The 18,371-nt window shown below is 42.9% G+C and overlaps 2 protein-coding genes, 1 long non-coding RNA gene and 1 pseudogene across 4 annotated transcripts in view; 1 reads left to right on the top strand and 3 right to left on the bottom strand.

The window, feature by feature from the left end:
- Positions 1 to 3,030, bottom strand: part of LATS1 (large tumor suppressor kinase 1) — a 60,781-nt gene extending 57,751 nt beyond the window's left edge. Inside the window, exon 1 of the mRNA XM_011965664.1 lies at positions 2,764 to 3,030. The gene's annotated coding sequence lies outside the window, so the exon portion shown is untranslated. The remainder of the gene's footprint in view (positions 1 to 2,763) is intronic.
- On the top strand, positions 2,538 to 3,797 carry LOC105528771 (annotated as a pseudogene). Its single transcript, XR_001004405.1, has one exon. The product of XR_001004405.1 is annotated as an uncharacterized LOC105528771 (transcript).
- A 5,815-nt stretch (positions 3,798 to 9,612) lies between these two features.
- Positions 9,613 to 13,348, bottom strand: LOC105528770. The gene is made up of 2 exons (XR_001004404.1): positions 13,045 to 13,348; positions 9,613 to 10,001 (listed from the first exon to the last, which is right to left on the bottom strand). It is a non-coding gene; the product is annotated as an uncharacterized LOC105528770 (long non-coding RNA).
- A 793-nt stretch (positions 13,349 to 14,141) lies between these two features.
- The window catches only part of NUP43 (nucleoporin 43kDa), a 26,096-nt gene continuing 21,866 nt past the window's right edge, over positions 14,142 to 18,371 (bottom strand). Inside the window, exon 8 of the mRNA XM_011965650.1 lies at positions 14,142 to 14,576. Coding sequence (XP_011821040.1) covers positions 14,347 to 14,576 — 230 coding nt within the window. The 3' untranslated portion in view covers positions 14,142 to 14,346. The remainder of the gene's footprint in view (positions 14,577 to 18,371) is intronic.

Raw genomic sequence — 18,371 nt, 5'->3', positions numbered from 1 at the left:
AAATAAATAAATAAATAAATAAATAAATACCTTGATATTGAACTTCATCATGTATATGTACTATTTTTATTTTATTTATTTATTTTTTTGAGAAGGAGCCTCACTCTGTCGCAGGCTAGAGTGCAGTGGTGCCATCTCGGCTCACTGCAACCTCCGTCTCCCGGGTTCAAGTGATTCTCCTGCCTCAGCCTTACAAGTAGCTGGGACTACAGGCGTGTGCCACCATACCCAGCTAATTTCTGTATTTTTAGTAGAGATGGGGTTTCACCATGTTGGCCAGGCTGGTCTCGAACTCAAGACCTCAGGTAATCCGCCCACCTTGGCCTCCCAAAGTGCTGGTTACAGGCGTGAGCCACCACGTCTGGCCAGATGTACTATTATTTATAAATCCCTGACTGATGGACATTTAGGTTGTTCCTCATTTCTTTGCTAATGTAAAATAATACTGCAAACTGATAACTTCAATTATACTGGTAATATTCTAGTTCTGAGGACAGGTGGTAAGTTCATGGATGTTCATTTTATTATGCTTCATAGTTTAATAAAATGAACATATATATAATATATATAGCCTATTCCTTGCATATAACAAAAATTGTGAACAAAAAAAAAAATTGCTGCAATAAAAATTCTTGTGCACACATTGCTGAGCATTTTCCTTAAAATAAATTCCCAGAAGTGGAATTGCTGGATCAAAGAGAATACATATTTAAAATTCTAATATTTATTGTCAGACTGCCTTCTAGAAAGTTATACTAATTTTATAATCCCCACAACAAGGTATGGTTAATACTGGCATTACTAAATCTCAATAATCTTTGCTGCTATGACATGTGAAAATTCAAATTATTACTAGGCAAAGAGAATTTTTAAAATAATTATTCAAAGCAAAACTGTTCACCTTTTTAACCCACACTACAATGGGGCCAGATTCATCTTAATAAGCAATTCTGATCATGTCACCTACCTACTCCATAACTTTCAATGACTTTTAACCTCATGGTTAAAGTAAGAGCTTTGGAATCAAACTGCCTGGGTATGACAAATCGCCATTTTTTTTTTTTTAAAAGTTCAGACCCTCATCAAAAATACAAACATCAACAAACAAGTATCACTGATTAGTTTGTCCAACTTAGGGGAAAAAAATGGTACCATTACGTAAGATTTCAAAGTGTTAACTTGGGTTGAATTAAGTTTATCAGAAAAGTACCCTGGCTGGGTGCAGTAGTGCACCTGTAGTCCCAGCTACTTGAGAGGCTGTGGTGGAGGATTGCTGGAGCCCAGGAGTTGGAATCCAGCACAGGCAAGATAGTGAGTTCCCATCTTTAAAGGAAACTGCATACTGATATTTTCTTCAGTTCACTTTCTAATAATTGTCAGATCAAAAGTGAAAGCAACACTGTATCTTCATGCTGAAAAATGATTGCTGTTTCTACTTGGCGAAAATGTTATTCAATGACTAAATAACTTTTGTGATGTATAACAATCTCCCATTAATATAAATAAAACATCTAAAATAACTAAACAACCAGGGTTAGAACCGTTCCAAAAACTATTTATACAGAACAACAAGGACTTGCAATAAAACAAAACAAAAATAAAAACGACCCATACAATGAAAGCCAGATATTATACATTAAAAATGTAGTAGAAGTATTTTTTGATGAGCAGCAAGGCATATTTAGTCAATATTTAGGCACAGAATGCACCATTCCAAGCATGGACCATGATCTAGTTTCTTGCAGTAGCAGCCAACTGGACTAACACAGTGCTACTTCTTTCACTGTTCAATCAAATTCCTCCACTGCCTCAGGGAATCAACTACCCTACTTTACCGTCAGAGATAAGCTTCGTTTTCGTAGCAGAGAACATTCATTCCAATTATAATGTCCTAGCTTTTCTTCCTCATGGAGGAAATTTGATAAAAAATTTTAGCCTTCAATAAATAATTCATAAAGGTCTGACAAGTTTCATGATCGCTAACATTCAAATCCATTTCCAAAACTGGAGTTATACAATATACTTCTGTGCATGAGATTATACTTATTGTTCACTAGATTTAATACATGTTTTAAAAGTCGTATTAACATATGAGTTGGCAAACATTAAATTTTGTTCCCTTAGAAATTGACAGAGAAGTCAGAACAGTGATAAATCAAGTCATCTGAGAGTCACTGTTCCCTTAATTGTCGTTCTTTCATTTGCTGTATTTATATACACACTGCTACTCCATAAAGACTTCTCCATCTTTCCCACCACTTTCAACTAAGAACAGTAACCTAAAACCACACTGAACTAGACAGAAGAGACTCCAAGGATTTCTCCAAGGTATACCCAGGATCACGGCCCTCTAGGATTCAAAGAACTGTAGCCCTTTTACTGCAATTTTCCTTCAGAACCACCTTTCCCGTTCCTTCCCTCCTGGACACCGCCGACTAGCGTGTTGGGGGTCGGGTGGGAGACCGTCGGCGCAAGGCAGCCAGCAAGACAGGCTCTACCCAGCCAAACCTGCACCTTCGAGGCCGAAAAGCCTGGGGCTCTTCCTGCAGCACCGGGCGCGGCCAACCCTCGCTTCCCCAGGGCAGGGCTCAGCTCGGGTCAATGCAACCAGCCAAGTCAGGCCCGGAGCGGGCCGGCTCTGCCCGCCAGTCCACAGCAACCTCTGGACCCTCGCCAGCGGGGATGGGCGTGGGCCCCGGCGGCCACCGCCCCGCCAACTCGAGTAAGGGAGGAGAGCACCCGCTACGCCGGCCCGGGACCTACCTGGAGGGGAGAGCAGAGCTCCTGGACAGCAGCCACGGGCCTGAGGGCGGACGCCGAGGCGGCCGGAGCCCGTCCCAGCAACCCCAAGTATCCCTGGTGGGGCAGAGCGGGGAGAGGAGCGGGCCGGCTGCCGCGGGCCAGCGCGACCCGTCGCGGGGGTCGCGAGGACCTGGCTCTCCCCTTAACACCAGGACACTGCCGCCGCCGCCATTTTGCCTTCCACTCAGTGTCGCCGCCGCCGCACTCCGCTGCAGGTTTCCCGGATGTGGGCATTTCCCGGCGTCGCTTGCGCGGGGGCCGAGGACTGGGGGCTTCTGCCCGCCCGGCTGCTGCGAGGGAGCGCACAGCCAGCGGCCTCCGGGCCTCGTTGCGTCGCCCGCCGCTCTGATCGTTCGTGAGCGTCGCCCCACGTTGCTCCCGCCTGCCCCTGCCCAGACGACTCGCCCGCGGCCGTGGGTTAAGGCTCTCTCCTGTTGATTCAATCCTTTTTCCCATTGATCTATTTCTCTGGACCGAGTAGGGATGCGCATTTCACGGAGCTACGTTCTCACAAGGGAACAACTGTGAGTCGCTCTGGGAAACCTTGCTGTGGGACCTCAGAATTCGAGATTTTTGGCGCTTTGAAATAAAATTTTATTCTTGCTTAGCGTTCTTTCCCCGAACAAGCCTGTGAGCTTCCAGCATCTGTATTTTCTGAATCAGGCAGATAAGAAATTCTTGAGCCAGGACCGATTGATTAGCAGCAGTTTAGAGATCTTATCTGTCAACCGCATTCGTAGAAGGAGGTCGTTATTGCCATAATTGGAGTAACGGTGACAGTGTGACAAGAGGTTTTACTTATGGTTAAACTGAATGTAAAGTGTGAGACCGGATCGTTGGGTTTGATGTATAAAGTACCGTCTACCCTTTGTGAAGAGCGCCTTTGCCAGTTTTTCCTCTAGGAAATATACAGCTGGCGTTTTTAAGTACCTTCTTTCGTAAGTTTTCTACTACAGACTATAAAAAAATTAAAGACATCTTTTTCTGACGTTAAAGTAGTAACTGGCTACTTACTGTATCCAGAAATCCAAATGTGAAAACCTGGTAAAATATGTTCCGGCCGGGCGCGGTGGCTCACGCCTGTAATCCCAGCACTTTGGGAGGCCAAGGCGGGCGGATCACAAGGTCAGCAGATCGAGACCATCCTGGCTAACACGGTGAAACCCCGTCTCTACTAAAAATAAAAAAATTAGCCGGGCGTGGTGGCGGGCGCCTGTAGTCCCAACTACTTGGGAGGCTGAGGCAGGAGAATGGCGTGAACCCAGGAGGTGGAGCTTGCAGTGAGCCGAAATCGCGCCACTGCACTCCAGCCTGAGCGACAGAGCGAGACTCCGTCTCAAATTAAAAAAAAAAAAGATTATGTTCCAAGAATATTTGGTTGAAAGCCTATTTTCTACAAGCACAGAGTTTGTAGAAGGTAGACAATGTGACCCAAGGTGGGTCACTAAAGAGCTTACTTTCTTCAACGGAAGGGTGACCCATGAAAACGTTTTCAGCCCTAAAATTATATGAATTATAGGAATCTAATATGTCCACAGGTCTACTTGCCCTATCCAAAAAGATTCTGCATCTGGAAGAACAGACTGCCCCCAGAATCCTGTCACCTCTGTCATCAACCAATGGTATTCAATGTTCTCTAAACCTAAAGGAAAGTATCTCCACAAACTCTCGTCTCTGGGGAAATTCCTAGATAATTCAGGGAGCTGAGTAAATTGCTCTGTGTAGGACTAGGAGTCTTACTCCTGTGAAGTAGGGCGAGAGATGAAAGAGCAGGGAAAGGAGAGGTGCAATGATCAGCAAGAGAACAAACCGACGAGATGAAAAGCAGCGGGGACTGCAGGTGCGGAGAGTGCTGATGGTTGGGGAAATACTTACTGTGGGTGCTGGATGTGTGTGTGGGAATGGCGATACCTGCCATCGCATTTGCAGGTTTTTATATCATTGTGATGGAAGATCTTGGTCCAGTTTCAGCCTACTCAACTCTTCAGTGCTTCATGGAAATGGGGCTTTTTTGTTTTTAGCAATAGATGTAGAGTCTGATTTCATGCTTGGGTGACCTTAGAAAGGAAGGAGGGGGCAATGTACATGGAAGAAGTCTGGAGACCAGTGTGGCCCTGAGAACATAAACCCTTCCAGAAATTCATGCAATCTTAGGGTAAGACATCAGACTATGTGCCACCCACTCTTAAGGAATGGGGAGTTGTGCTCCATCATCTTGACTCTGTCTCAAATAAATAAATAAATAAAGTGGAGAATTCAAATACATTATTTGAAATTCTGCAGATTTATCCCTTCTCCTTCATTTATTTATTCAAACATTTATTGGCCGGGCATGGTAGTTCACACCTATAATCCTAGCACTTTGGGAGACCGAGGTGGGTGGATCACTAAGTCAGGAGCTCGAGACCAGCCTGGCCAACATGGTGAAATCTTGTCTCTACTAAAAATACAAAAAATCGGCCGTGGTGGGCGCATGCCTGTAGTCCCAGCTACTTGGGAGACTGAGGCAGGAGAATCGCTTGAACTCAGGAGGTGGAGGTTGCAGTGAGCTGAGATTGTACCACTGCACTCCAGTCTGGGTGACAAAGCAAGGGTCCATCTTACATAAAAATAAGTAAACAAATAAACAAAAGAAAAACCCTTTATGTCTGTATGGCCTCATGGATATCTATTTTATGCTTTGGGTATTTATTTTGTTGCTCAAGTTGTTTCAGTTTTGGCCACTGGAGCTCTTTCAGTTGGCTTGTCGCGTGTGTGTGTGTGTTCTAAAGAACTTTCTGCCCAGTTTGGTGGCTCACCCCTTTAATCCCAGCACTTCTGGAGGCTGAGACAGGAGAATCACTTAAACCCAAGAGTTCGAGACCAGCCTGGGTAACATAGCAAGACCTCATCTCTATAAATCAGCCAGGTGTGGTGGTACACAACTGTAGTCCCAGCTACTCAGGAGGCTGAGGCAGAAAGATCACCTGAGCCCAGGAGGCCAACGCTGCAGTGAGCCGAGATCTAGCCACTGCACTTCAGCCTGGGTGACAAAGCAAGACCTCACCTTTAAAAAAAAAAAAAAGAACTTTCATATTTTCAGGCAGTACAAGATGCTCCAAAATCTCTTTTTTTTTTTTTAGATGGGGTCTCACTCTGTCACCCAAGTTGAAGTGCAGTGATATAATTATGGCTCACTGCAGCTTCAACCCCCAGGACTCAGGTGATCCTCCTGCCTCAGCATCCGAGTAGCTTGGGATTACAGGCGCGGGCCATCACGACTGACTAATTTTTTTTTTTTTTTTTTTTTTGAGACCAAGTTTTGTTCTTGTTGCCCAGGCTGGAGTGCAGCAGTGCCATCTCGGCTCACCACAACCTCCGCCTGCTGGGTTCAAACAATTCTCCTTCCTCAGCGTTCCTGAGTAGCTGGGATTACAGGCATGCACCACCATGCCCAGCTAATTTTGTAGTTTTAGTAGAGAAGGGGTTTCTCCATGTTGGTCAGGCTGGTCTTGAACTCCCGACCTCAGATGATCTGCCCGCCTCAGCCTCCCAAAGTGCTGGGATTACAGGCGTGAGCCACCATGCCCGGCATGCCTAATTTTTGTATTTTTTGTAAAGACCAGCTCTCCCTATGTCGCCCAGGCTGGCCTCGAACTCCTGAGCTCAAGTGATCCGCCCGCTTTGGCCTCCCAAAGTGCAGGATTACAAGCATGAGCCACCACACCCAGTTCTCCAAGTTATCTTGTATATTTCTTGCCCCGGTTCAGGGATCACCATTCCCCCAAGGCTCCCTGGTTCCTTTTATTGGAATATAGTATAAGAAACCAAATCTGGGTGCTAGATGTATGCCTTGCTACTGGTGTATCATGGATTCTAGGACCTCTCTGGCTAAGATTTTTTAAAGTTTATTCTACCCCTATAGAGGGGTAAAAACTCTTCTGATTTTTTTGCAGCTACAACATTTTAAAAAATATTTTAATTAAATTTAAATTTAATTTAGTTTTGAGTCATGCTGCCACCCAGGCTAGAATGCAATGGTTCACTCACTGCAACCTCCGCCTCCCAAGCTCAAGCAATCCTTCTGGCTCAGCCTCCCAAAGTGCTGGGATTACTGGCATGAGCCACCTTGCCCAGCTGAACCTTATTTTAAATTAACATTATCTGATCAGCCAGCTTCCAGTCATTCTACTTCTCCTGCACCCCCTGGAGTTTTCTGCCCTTTTTGTACACATTGAATGTAGGGAAATGTTGGGAACTGGCTCAATGCTAAGATGACTGTGGCCCAGGACCTCGCTGTTAATTGTTTTATGTTGCCGTTTAACATTAATGGTAGGTCAGAATGATACCAATAAGGGTTCAAATAAAATAGTTGCATATCATATATTGGGTCTCCCCAAGCTTCATATCTGTAAAACAAGAGCACGACTACTGTTCAGACCTTCATTTTTTTTTGGAAACAGTTTCGCTGGTTTCCCAGGCTGGAGTGCAATGGAACGATCTCCGCTCATCGCAACCTCTGCCTCCCAGGTTCAAGCGATTCTCCTGCCTCAGCCTCCAGAGTAGCTGGGATTACAGGCATGCGCCAATATGCCTGGCTAATATTCTATTTTTTTTTTTTTTTTTTAAGTAGAGATGGGGTTTCACCGTGTTGGTGTTGGTCACGCTGGCCTTGAACTACTGACCTCAGGTGATCCGCCTGCCTCGGCCTCCCAAAGTGCTGGGATTACAGGTGTGAGCCACTGTGCCCGGCCCAATTTTTTCTTTTTTTTTTTTGAGATGGAGTCTTGCTCTATTGCCAGGCTAGAGTGCAGTGGCACGATCTCAGCTCACTGCAACCTCCGCCTCCTGGGTTCAAGCAATTCTCCTGCCTCAGCCTCCCGAGTAGCTGGGACTACAGGTGCCTGTCACCACGCCAGGCTAATTTTTGTGTTTTTAGTAGAGACGGGGTTTCGCCATGTTGGTCTTCAACACCTGACCTCAGGTGATCCACCCCCCTTGGCCTCCCAAAGTGCTGGGATTACAGGCATGAGGCACTGTACCTGGCCAGACCTTCTGTTAGTCTGAGCTAGATACTATTGATACCATAAGCTTAACTAAAGGCTCGATATAAACTATATACTGTTGAATTTAGTATGCTTCTTGGACAAGAGTCTAGAGTGGATTATTAAAAGGATGTTTCCATAATACAATTAAATAGAAGTACTATTCACAAAGGACCAGGAATTTTTCAATTATGCCAAATTTTTGATAGTATGATAACTATAGCACATTTTCTCACAATAACCTTGTAAATAAGATAAATGGAATGAAACATCAGTAATTAGGTTGTTATAAATATTTCAGTAACTGTAGCCAAATAGCAAAGATTCATGTTTCATTGATAATTGAGAAGACTCCAGCAGTGGGCCTAAGACCTTCATTTCATTTAACATCTTTCTGGCTGGGCATGGTGGGTCTTGTCTGTAATCCTAGCACTTTGGGAGGCCAAGACAAGCAGATTGCTTTAGCCCAGGAGTTTAAGACCAGCCTGGGCAATATAGTGAAACCCCATCTCAATAAAAATTGCGAAAATTAGTCAGGCTTGGTGGTACATGCCTGCAGTCTCAGATTGGGAGACTGAGGTGGGAGGATTGCTTGGGCCCAGGTCGAGGCTGCAGTGAGCCAGGGATCACACCACTGCACTCCAGCCTGGGTGACAGAGTGAAATCCTGTCTCAAACATCTTTCCTAATCAATGGGATGAAAGTGGAGAGAGCATGCTGGGCTAATTATGTAGAAAATAATAGCTTCTACAAAAGATTCAAAGAAAATTGTTATTCCTTTCCTATACTGAAATGAAATTTTTCTTAGAACAAGAAAGATAGGCCCATATTAAGGATTAGAAACCATTTGTATTAACTCCCAAATATAGGAAGTGTGGCTTAGGAGTATCACATGTGAACACTTCAGAAGCTGAGACAGCATTACAAAGGAATATCATTCCTATTAACAGGATGGCAAGGTTTCTGTCATAATCAGCAAGGCAGACAATGTATGAAAAAGTGTTTATCTTAGAAGTCACACTTAAAAGATGGCCTCTGGCCGAGCACAGTGGCTCACGCCTATAATCCCAGCACTTCGGGAGGCTGAGGAGGGTGGTTCACTTGAGGTCAGGAGTTCAAGACCAGCCTGGCCAACATGGTGAAACCCCGTCTCTACCCCATCTCTACTAAAAATACAAAAAATTAGCTGGGCGCACACCTATAATCCCTGCTACTCGGGAGGCTGAGACAGGAGAATTGCTTGAACCTGGGAGGCGGAGGTTGCAGTGAGCTGAGATCATTGCATTGCGCTCCTGCCTGGGCGACAGAGCGAGACTTAAGTCTCAAAAAAAAAAAAAAAAAAAAAGGCCTTTGACAAAGAGGAGTAATTTTTAAAGGGAAAACAAGATTGTGAAAACTAGGTCAATAAACTGACTCATTGCTTACTATGGTTCAGACACTGTTAAACACTGTTACACTAAGACATGGGCCCTGTTCTTGATCTTGTGGCCCAGTAGGGGGAGACAGGCTTCTTAACACACTGCTTTGCGCACAATTTAAGTTCTGCACAGTGGGCCTTTGAAGCAGAGTGCAATTTAGTCCGGATTGCTGGAGGCCAGTAAAAGCTGTCTGGAGAAAATGACAACTAGAAGGAGTCTTGAAGGATAAGAAGGATTTAGCCAAAAATGGCAAGAAAGAGTGAGAAGGAAACCTTCACTGGAGAGACTATAATCAATTTTGAATATTTGAATATGTGATGAGAGGAATTTTGTGTGTGTGGCTCCTGAGATAAGACAGATGAAAGCAAATTTCAGTTCAGTATATGAAAATTCATTTATTTACTGAAACCCTACATTAAAGTATCCCAACACAAAGCAGATTCGAATATAACATAATTGGTAATTGGCTCATCTCATAGGCTCACATCATCAGTGTGTTAATGTACAACAGGACTGTACCCTTTTACAGGATTGAGTGTTTTGGATCCCACTCACACGCTAAAACCCTGCCATAAAGCTGTATCAATTAGAGTTGTTCAAATGTGAAGCTGCATTGGAAAATGGGAAACTTTATCACCATATGTATGTATATTTTTTGAGACGGAGTTTTGCTCTTTTGCCCAGGCTGGAGTGAAGTGCACGATCTTGGGTCACTGCAACTTCTGCCTCCCGGGTTCAAGCAATTCTCCGGCCTCAGCCTCCCGAGTAGCTGGGATTATAGATGCCTGCCACCACACTCGGTTAATTTTTTTTTCCCATTTTTAGTAGAGACGGGGTTTTGCCATGTTGGCCAGGCTGATCTCGAACTCCTGACCTCAGGTGCTCCACCCACCTCTGCCTCCCAAAGTGCTAGCATTACAAGTGTGAGCCACGGTGCCTGGCCACCATATGTTTTTAAGTATAGGTTTGATGATACTTTGTTGGGAATACCGTAGAAGGGATGATGAAATTTAGGCTGGAGATTATCACCAAGGTACTTTCTACCTCTAAGATCCTGCAACCCTTGAAAGACACTCTATTTGATGGTTTCATGAATAAAGGCAGTGACAATGAACAAATTCATAAATTATAGTATTATATTACATAAAGCTTAGTTTCGTATTAAAATTGGCAGAACTTGTCAACTGGCATGAAATGTAACGCTGTTAAAATATACTTTCTCTTATGGTTACAAATACTCAGCGGCTCGCGCCTGTAATCCTAGCACTTTGGGAGGCCAAGGCAGGCGGATCATCTGAGGTCGAGAGTTCGAGACCAGCCTGACCAACATGGAGAAACCCATCTCTACTAAAAATACAAAATTAGCTGGGCATGGTGGACAGGACAACATGATGTGGTCTTAATAGTGCAACTACAGGACAATATGTTGTCATTTAACATGTTCTTTCGTCTCCTGTAGTGTCTGTAAAGACAGGTAAATCAGGTTCAGTTTTGTTGCTAGGAGATGGGGAAGGACAGCTAGGCTGAAAACAGTCCTTGAAATGATATTTAGGGTAACAGCAATTATCCAAATTATCTGGTTTACTTTTCAGTGCTAGGAAAAAACCTACTCTGAGCTGAATAAGTGTATGGTTTTTACTTACTCCTGGAATGCCACAAAATAAAAGACAAGTAGTTTCTTCTGGGCAAGAGTATTTCATAGGTGGTGTTATTTACTCCTTTTATATTACATCACGAAGCACAAAATATCTACTTGTCTACTTTTGTGATATTAAGATTGACAAGAGGCCAGGCACGGTGGTTCAGGTCTGTAATCCAAGCACTTTGGAAAACCAAGGCAGGAGGATTGCTTGAGGCTAGGAGTTCAAGACCAGCCTGGGCAATATAGTGAGACCCTATCTCTACAAAAAAGTTAAAAAAATTAGCTGGATGTGGTGGCACACACTTGTAGTCCCAGCTACTTAGGATGCTGAGGTGAGAGGATTGCTTGAGCTTGGGAGGTTGAGGCTGCAGTAAGCTGTGATCATGCCACTGCACTTCGGCCTGGGTCACAGAGCAAGACTCTGTCTCCCCTACCAACCCCCCACCAAAAAAAGTGTGTGTGTGTATCTCATCCTTCAGAGATGTACAGTGAAGAATTATGATTGAAATGACATCTGGAATTTGCTTTACAGTGATCCAGAGCAGGGGTGGGGAATGAACAGCAGCAGAGGTAAGACTGGCTGTGTGTTGTTAATTGATGAAGCTGGGCAATGAGTACACAGGTTAATAAAACCATCCTTTTCATATGTTTGGAATTATCCATAATAAAAAGAAAAAAACTTCAGACACATTAAATAATTACATTCCAAATGCAATCATTACATGCAAAATACAAAGCCACAAAATAAAAGGAATTACAGGTTAACATTTATATAAACCTAGGACAGGACAGCATGATGCCAGGGGACAGAAAGTATTAAGAAAGAAATCAAATGATTTGGCTGGCACAGTGGCTCATGCCTGTAATCCCAGCACTTTGGGAGGCTGAGGTGGGTGGATCACCTGAGGTAAGGAGTTCGAGACCAGGCTGGCTAACATAGTGAAACCCCCTCTCTACTAAAAATACAAAAAATTAGCCGGGTGTTGTGGCGCATGCCTGTAATCCCAGCTACTCGGGAGGCTGAGGCAGGAGAATCGCTCGAACCCGGGAGGTGGAGGTTGTAGTGAGTTGAGACCACACCACTGCACTCCAGTCTGGTTACAGAGCGAGACTCCGTCTAAAAATAAAAAAAAATAAAAAATAAAAAACCACCAAGAATAAAAGCCAAGTTTTAAAAGAAATGCAAATTAAATCAAATAGGCATTATAGCACTAATCATAATAGTGAGAAGCTGGAAACATGAAATAATCAATAATAGGCAACCAACTGAAATAAATTATGGTACACACACCTATACCTTAGAATATTATGTAGCAGTTCAAAACGATAATAGAAAAAAATGTGTTTACTGCTAGGGAATGTGCATCCACAAAGATAGTATGTATATTTCATTTTATTAAAAAATTATATACATTGATGGATAGAAACGGATATGAAAAGAATACTGTGTGCTTGAAATTCTAAGTACTTAAAATTTTCTTTTGACTTTGCTTTTTCCGTAATTATTTAGTAGTAACAAAAATTCTTTAAAACATTAGTCCCAGCAATACTACTATAGACAGATCAAAAATCCAAAACCCCTGAGGTAAAGTGGCATTAAAAGAATTGCAAATAGGTAGGGCGCAGTGGGGCTCATGCCTGTAATCCCAGCACTTTTGGAGGCCAAGGCGGGCTGATTACCCATGGTCAGGAGTTCAAGACCAGCCTGGACAACATAACAAGACCTCTTCTCTACAAAAAATAAAAATTAAAAAAATTGGCTCCCACGTGTAATCCCATCACTTTGGAGGCCAAGGCGGGCTGATCACCCATGGTCAGGAGTTCTAAGACCAGCCTGACCAACATGGAGAAACCCCCGTCTCTACTAAAAATACAAAATTATCAGGGTGTGGCAGCACATGCCTGTAATCCCAGCTACTTGGAAGGCTGAGGCAGGAGAACTGCTTGAACCTAAGAGACGGAGGTTGCAGTGAGCTGAGATCGTGCCATTTCACTCCAGCCTCAGCAACAAGAGCGAAACCCCGTCTCAAAAAATATATATATTTATAGGACAGAAAAGCAAAACCTTACCATAATTCCGTAACTATGATTATTGGAATTACAAAGTAAATGAACACTTCAATTGTCTTATAGCAGTGATTTGTCATTAAGGTCTCAGCTCAATAATACATTTAAAATCTAACAAACTTTGGAAAGATAGTATCATTAAATTATCTTAAAACACTACATTAGGTTATTATTATCCCTGCAGACAAGGATAAAGATGGTTGGTAAGACTACAGGTGGCTAAAACAAAAGACTTAAAATGGCAAAATTCTTTACTCTGATCATATCATCATTTGATTAATAATACTTTTATCTATCAAATTTTAGTTTGGAAATCAGTTCCCTTATCAATATAGAATTCTACTTTATTGCACAATGTTCAGTCTGGCAACTTTCAACTATGCTGTGAAGCTAAACAAAAGCTAAATTCCTTAGGAAAAATGTTGTATCTTTTCCTTTTCAACAAAAATAAAGTTGGGTCTAAGGAGCTGAAAGAGTTCTGCTCAAAAACCTATTCTGAAAAAGGAACTTGTCAAAACATTTTCACCTTAAAAAAATTTCAGCACGGGCACAATGGCTCACACCTGTAATCCCAGCACTTTGGGAGGTCGAGGCGGGTGGATCATGATGAGGTCAAGAGATCGAGACCATCCTGGCCAACATGATGAAACTCTGTCTCTATTAAAAATACAAAAATTAGCTGGGCATGGTGGTGCACCCCTGTAGTTCCAGTTACTCAGGAGGCTGAGGCAGGAGAATCGCTTGAACCTGGAAGGAGGCGGAGGTTGCAGTGAGCCGAAATCGCACCATTGCACTGCAGCAGAGCAAGACTCTGCCTCAAAAAAAAAAAAAAAAAAGGAAAGAAAAAAAATCAAACACAGCTATACATCTTTGTCATTTTTGCTCTACTCAATTCTTTCTGAAAAAGTTTATTATTAAGGAAATAAAGTGTGGAAGGATCACAGGAAATACTTACAATAAAAAGAATAATCGTTAACATTGGCAACTGCCACTAGGAAGGCATATACTCCACATACTACTGATAAAAACTGTAGGAACCTGTTGGTGGTTCCCATAACCACCACTGATGTGTTAATTCCCACAGCATCAAAAATAAAGAACTAGTTCCATGAGCTGTCAATAATACTCTGAAGGTAACCTACTCATCAGCACCAGAATCCCACTGATTTTCTTCCACATGTTCACAATATTTTGCCATCAGTCATCTACCGGATCCTACAACTGTGTGGGAGTGTCAGGCTAACAAAAGCCAAAACTGGGCATTGACATTAATGGTAGTTTACTGATGTTTCCCCTGCAAATCTTGTATTTTCTGATAATAAAATTTTGCACAGAAGTTGGATTTCAAAGGGCTAATTGTATGTTCTATCTGAAATCTTATAATTACAGTACTTCTATGAAAAAAGATGTCTAGTAACATAAATTGCTTCTGCGTCGGTTCCACAAACAAGACAAGGACCTAAAACATCCAAACTGTTCACAGACAGAGACCTACTGGGAAGCAAGCTTGTGATTTCAATTCGGTCTTTTGCAGGATCATTGCTGAGCCAGGAGCTAATGACAGACTGGTGAACGTTAGCTTGGTTACTAATGCTATGAGACAAAAAAGTACTGCTTCTTCCTCCTGGGAGAAAAAAAGAAAAGGAAGAAATCTTTCAAGATGATTTTTATATTAGTAAACATCCAAACTTCTACTGATATTTAGAAAGGTGATGATATCAATGTGTTTAATTCTCAGAATAATAGGCTAATAATTCCATTATTATATATCACCACTTTTGACCAAAGGCTTATTCAGTGATATTAAATATTGAAATTTCCATGGGATACTCTGGATACCAAACTTGACATCTTCAGGAAAAGCAGATGATTTCAACTGACTGTCTTTCTGTTCATCTTTTAACGGAAAGTCTCAGAAACGTAGCAAAATGGCCAGCAGACAAGTTGAATAAAGAAAGACATTATTTCCAACTTACTTTCCTCTCAACTTGGTTTAATATCAAATAAGTACAAATTTAATTCACTCAACAAATGACTGAGTACCTACTATGCACCAGGTTCTGTGCTAAGTGCTCTGTGCCAAGTCCTTATGTCTTGAAGCTGAAAGATTAGTACATTTAAAATCTTGCTGATCCTTTAAAATATGGCTGAACTTCCTTTTCTAAAAAAACTTTGAAGACAACCTCTACTTCACGTTTTTCTCTTTCCTGGAACCCTCAGCACTTGTATGTACCATTAATTTACTACTTTATAACAATTCTTATATCCTAATTGAACTTTCCATGCCTCTGTCCATGACTAAGAATGTCTTCAGAGCAGGATGCATATTTTACATCTGTTTTATTTTTTCACAGTGTCTAATACTGTGCCTTGCAATAGTAGACACAGAATAAAGTTTTATTTCCAGTCTAACCAAGGTTCCTTAAAAGTAAATTTGCAAGTTCAAGACGGTGCGGTTAGGGGAGGAAGGAAGTAAAAACCAAGTACATACTTAGTTAATCCTTAGATGAAACTGTTTGTTTCTCTGTAGATGAAGTTAGCATAGACATACATGCATGCTCCACACATGCTCTTCACTCCAGAATTTTTCTGGAGAATTTTTAGAATATTTTCCCCTTAGTTTTTGTTTATCTTTTACTGCCCCTACATTTTACATTGCTCTTGCACACTGTAAAGATTAACGCATTATTCAAGCCACTGTGATAAGACTCCTTCCTCATCTCCTTGTTTCTACTTTTCTCCCTGCTCTCCCATAAAGTCCTTATCATGGGCTACAAAGTCCCAGGGCTCCTCAGCCACCAGTCCTTATCTCCCACCACTCTACCCTGCTGGCTGAGCTGCAACCATGGTGTCCTTGCTGTACTCTGCCTGTCTCAGGTCCTCAGCATTTGCTGTTTCCTCTGCCTAGAATGCTTTCATGTCACTTACACCTTCACTTCTCTTAAGTCTCTGCTCAAATGTTCCTTCTGCCAAGTGGCTTCTTCTTACGACTCTCTAACTAGAGTAGCTCCCGTCACCCCTGTCTTTATTGTTTTTCCTCCTACTCTTGTGTATTCTTCTTCATAGTAATTAGCAGTGTATTTGGCCACATTATTTTCCTTTTTCTTTTCTTTTTTTTGAGACAGAGTCTCACTCTGTTGCCCAGGCTGGAGTGCAGTGGCACGATCTTGGCTCACTGCAACGTCTAACTCCCAGATTCACGCGATTCACCTGCCTCAGCCTCCCAAGTAGCTGGGATTACAGGCATCCACCACCACGCCCAGCTGATTTTTGTATTTTTAGTAGAGACAGGGTTTCACCACGTTGGACCAGGCTGGTCTCGAACTCCTGGCCTCAGGTGATCTGCCCACCTTGGCCTCCCAAATTGTTGGGATTACAGGCGTTAGCCACTGCGCCCAGCCTCCTTTTTCTTTTCGGTCTCCTTTCCACTTTTCTGTGCTCTGCTATATACTGTAGGGGGTGGAAGTCAGCAAACTCCACTTTCCAGGCTGCTTTGGCATCTGCCATCCAGATGGGCCTTGCCAATAGCAGGTATTCATGGTGAGTGACTGGAAGACAGAGGGGAGAAGCAGCTCCTTCCTGCTCCAGGTTTCTAGCAACAACACTGGTGGTAGTTCCAGCCTGGTTGAGGGAGCGCCTTTTCTGCTGATTCAGAACAAACTTTTACAGCATTTTCAACAATGCAGTAGCAGGGGTACTAACAATTATTATTTCTGGGTGCTCCCTTTTTTCCTATTTGTTCTCCCAACCCCTCTCCTATTACCTTTTGTTTTCCCAGCCCTTCTAACACATGTGAGACCAATTCCCTCTACATCAAAGGTAGTTTCTGACATTCTGATTGGACTCTTACTGATACATTATCTATTTTTTAACTGTCTACTAGAATATTTGCTCTATGCGTGTTGACATTTCGTTCTGCTCACTGTTATATGCCCTGACACCTAGAAGAATGCCTACATGATAGGCATTCGGTAAATATTTCTGAATGAATGAATAAGCAAAAGAACTATGGAACCACAGACAAACCCTCAAAAACAGGAAACCTGGAAAATGCAAAAACCTACAAACCCTTGATTACAACAAGAGAATGGTTTTTGGCTGACCATAACCTACCACTGACTATAATGAGGAAAAGCAGGCCCTTTTCTTTTTTTTTTTTTTTGAGACGGAGTTTTACTCTTGCTATCCAGGCTGGAATGCAATGGTACGATCTCGGCTCACTGCAACATCCATCTCCCGGGTAAAAGTGATTCTCCTGCCTCAGCCTCCTGAGTAGCTGGGATTACAGGTATGCGCCACCACACCAGGCTAATTTTGTATTTTTAGTAGAGATGAGGTTTCTCCATGTTGGTCAGGCTGGTCTCGAACTCTCGACCTCAGATGACCCACCCGCCTCGGCCTCCCAAAGTGTTGGGATTACAGGCATGAGCCACCACACCCGGCCCAACTTGAGAAAAAACCAGTACCCTCAGTTACATCAAATATCAACTTTTTTCTTGCCATTCACACAAACTTGGCAATGCAATATAAAAGATTTGCCTGTGTCTGTGCTATGGCATGAGGGTCTAGGTCAATGGCACTCACAAAGAAGAACCTTGGCTGTCTCAAGTGAGCCAGCTTACAGCATTTCTAGCCATCAGCCATACAGTAGTAAGTAACTTCACAGTCAGATTTCAAGCCCTGTGATACTCAAATTTACTCTGAGGCAAGAGAATAAAAATGTTTTGCCATTAAGTAAAAACTACAAGGATGTCTAATTTGGTATTTAAAAGTATAACAAGGCTGGGTACAGCAGCTCATGCTTATAACAGCAGCACCTCGGGAGGCCCAGGCAGGAGGATCACTTGAGCTCAGGAGTTCAAGACACGCCTGGGCAGAATAGTGAGAGCTCGTCTGTACAAAAAATTTTTTTTTAAATTAGCTGGTTGTGGTTGCAAGAACCTCTGCTCTCAGCTATTTGGGAGGCTGGGGCAAGAGGATTGCTTGAGTCCAGGAGGGCGAGGATGTAGCAAGCTGTGACCATGCCACTGCAGTCCAGCCTGCATGTCAGAGTGAGACCCTGTCTCAAACAAAACAAAACAAACAAAATTAAAGTACGATAAAATTACACATAACAGGCTGGGCACAGTGGCTCACGCCTGTAATCCCAGCATTTTGGGGAGGCTGAGGTGGCAGATCACTTAAGGCCAGGAGTTCGAAACCAGCCTGGCCAACACGGCAAAACCCCATCTCTACTAAAAATACAAAAAAATTAGCCAGGTGTGGTGGCACACACCTGTAATCCCAGCTACTAGGGAAGCTGAGGCACAAGAAAAGCTTGAACCCGACAGGCAGAGGTTGCACTGAGCCAAGACTGCACCATTGCACTCCAGCACTCCAGCCTGGGTGACTAAGACTCTGTATCCAAAAAAAAAAAAAA

Source organism: Mandrillus leucophaeus, unplaced genomic scaffold, assembly GCF_000951045.1.
Source record: "Mandrillus leucophaeus isolate KB7577 unplaced genomic scaffold, Mleu.le_1.0 Scaffold731, whole genome shotgun sequence".
NCBI classification, from domain to species: domain Eukaryota; kingdom Metazoa; phylum Chordata; class Mammalia; order Primates; family Cercopithecidae; genus Mandrillus; species Mandrillus leucophaeus.
The sequence above is the reverse complement of the archived record's forward strand: the minus strand, read 5'-3'. Positions and strand labels throughout refer to the sequence as shown.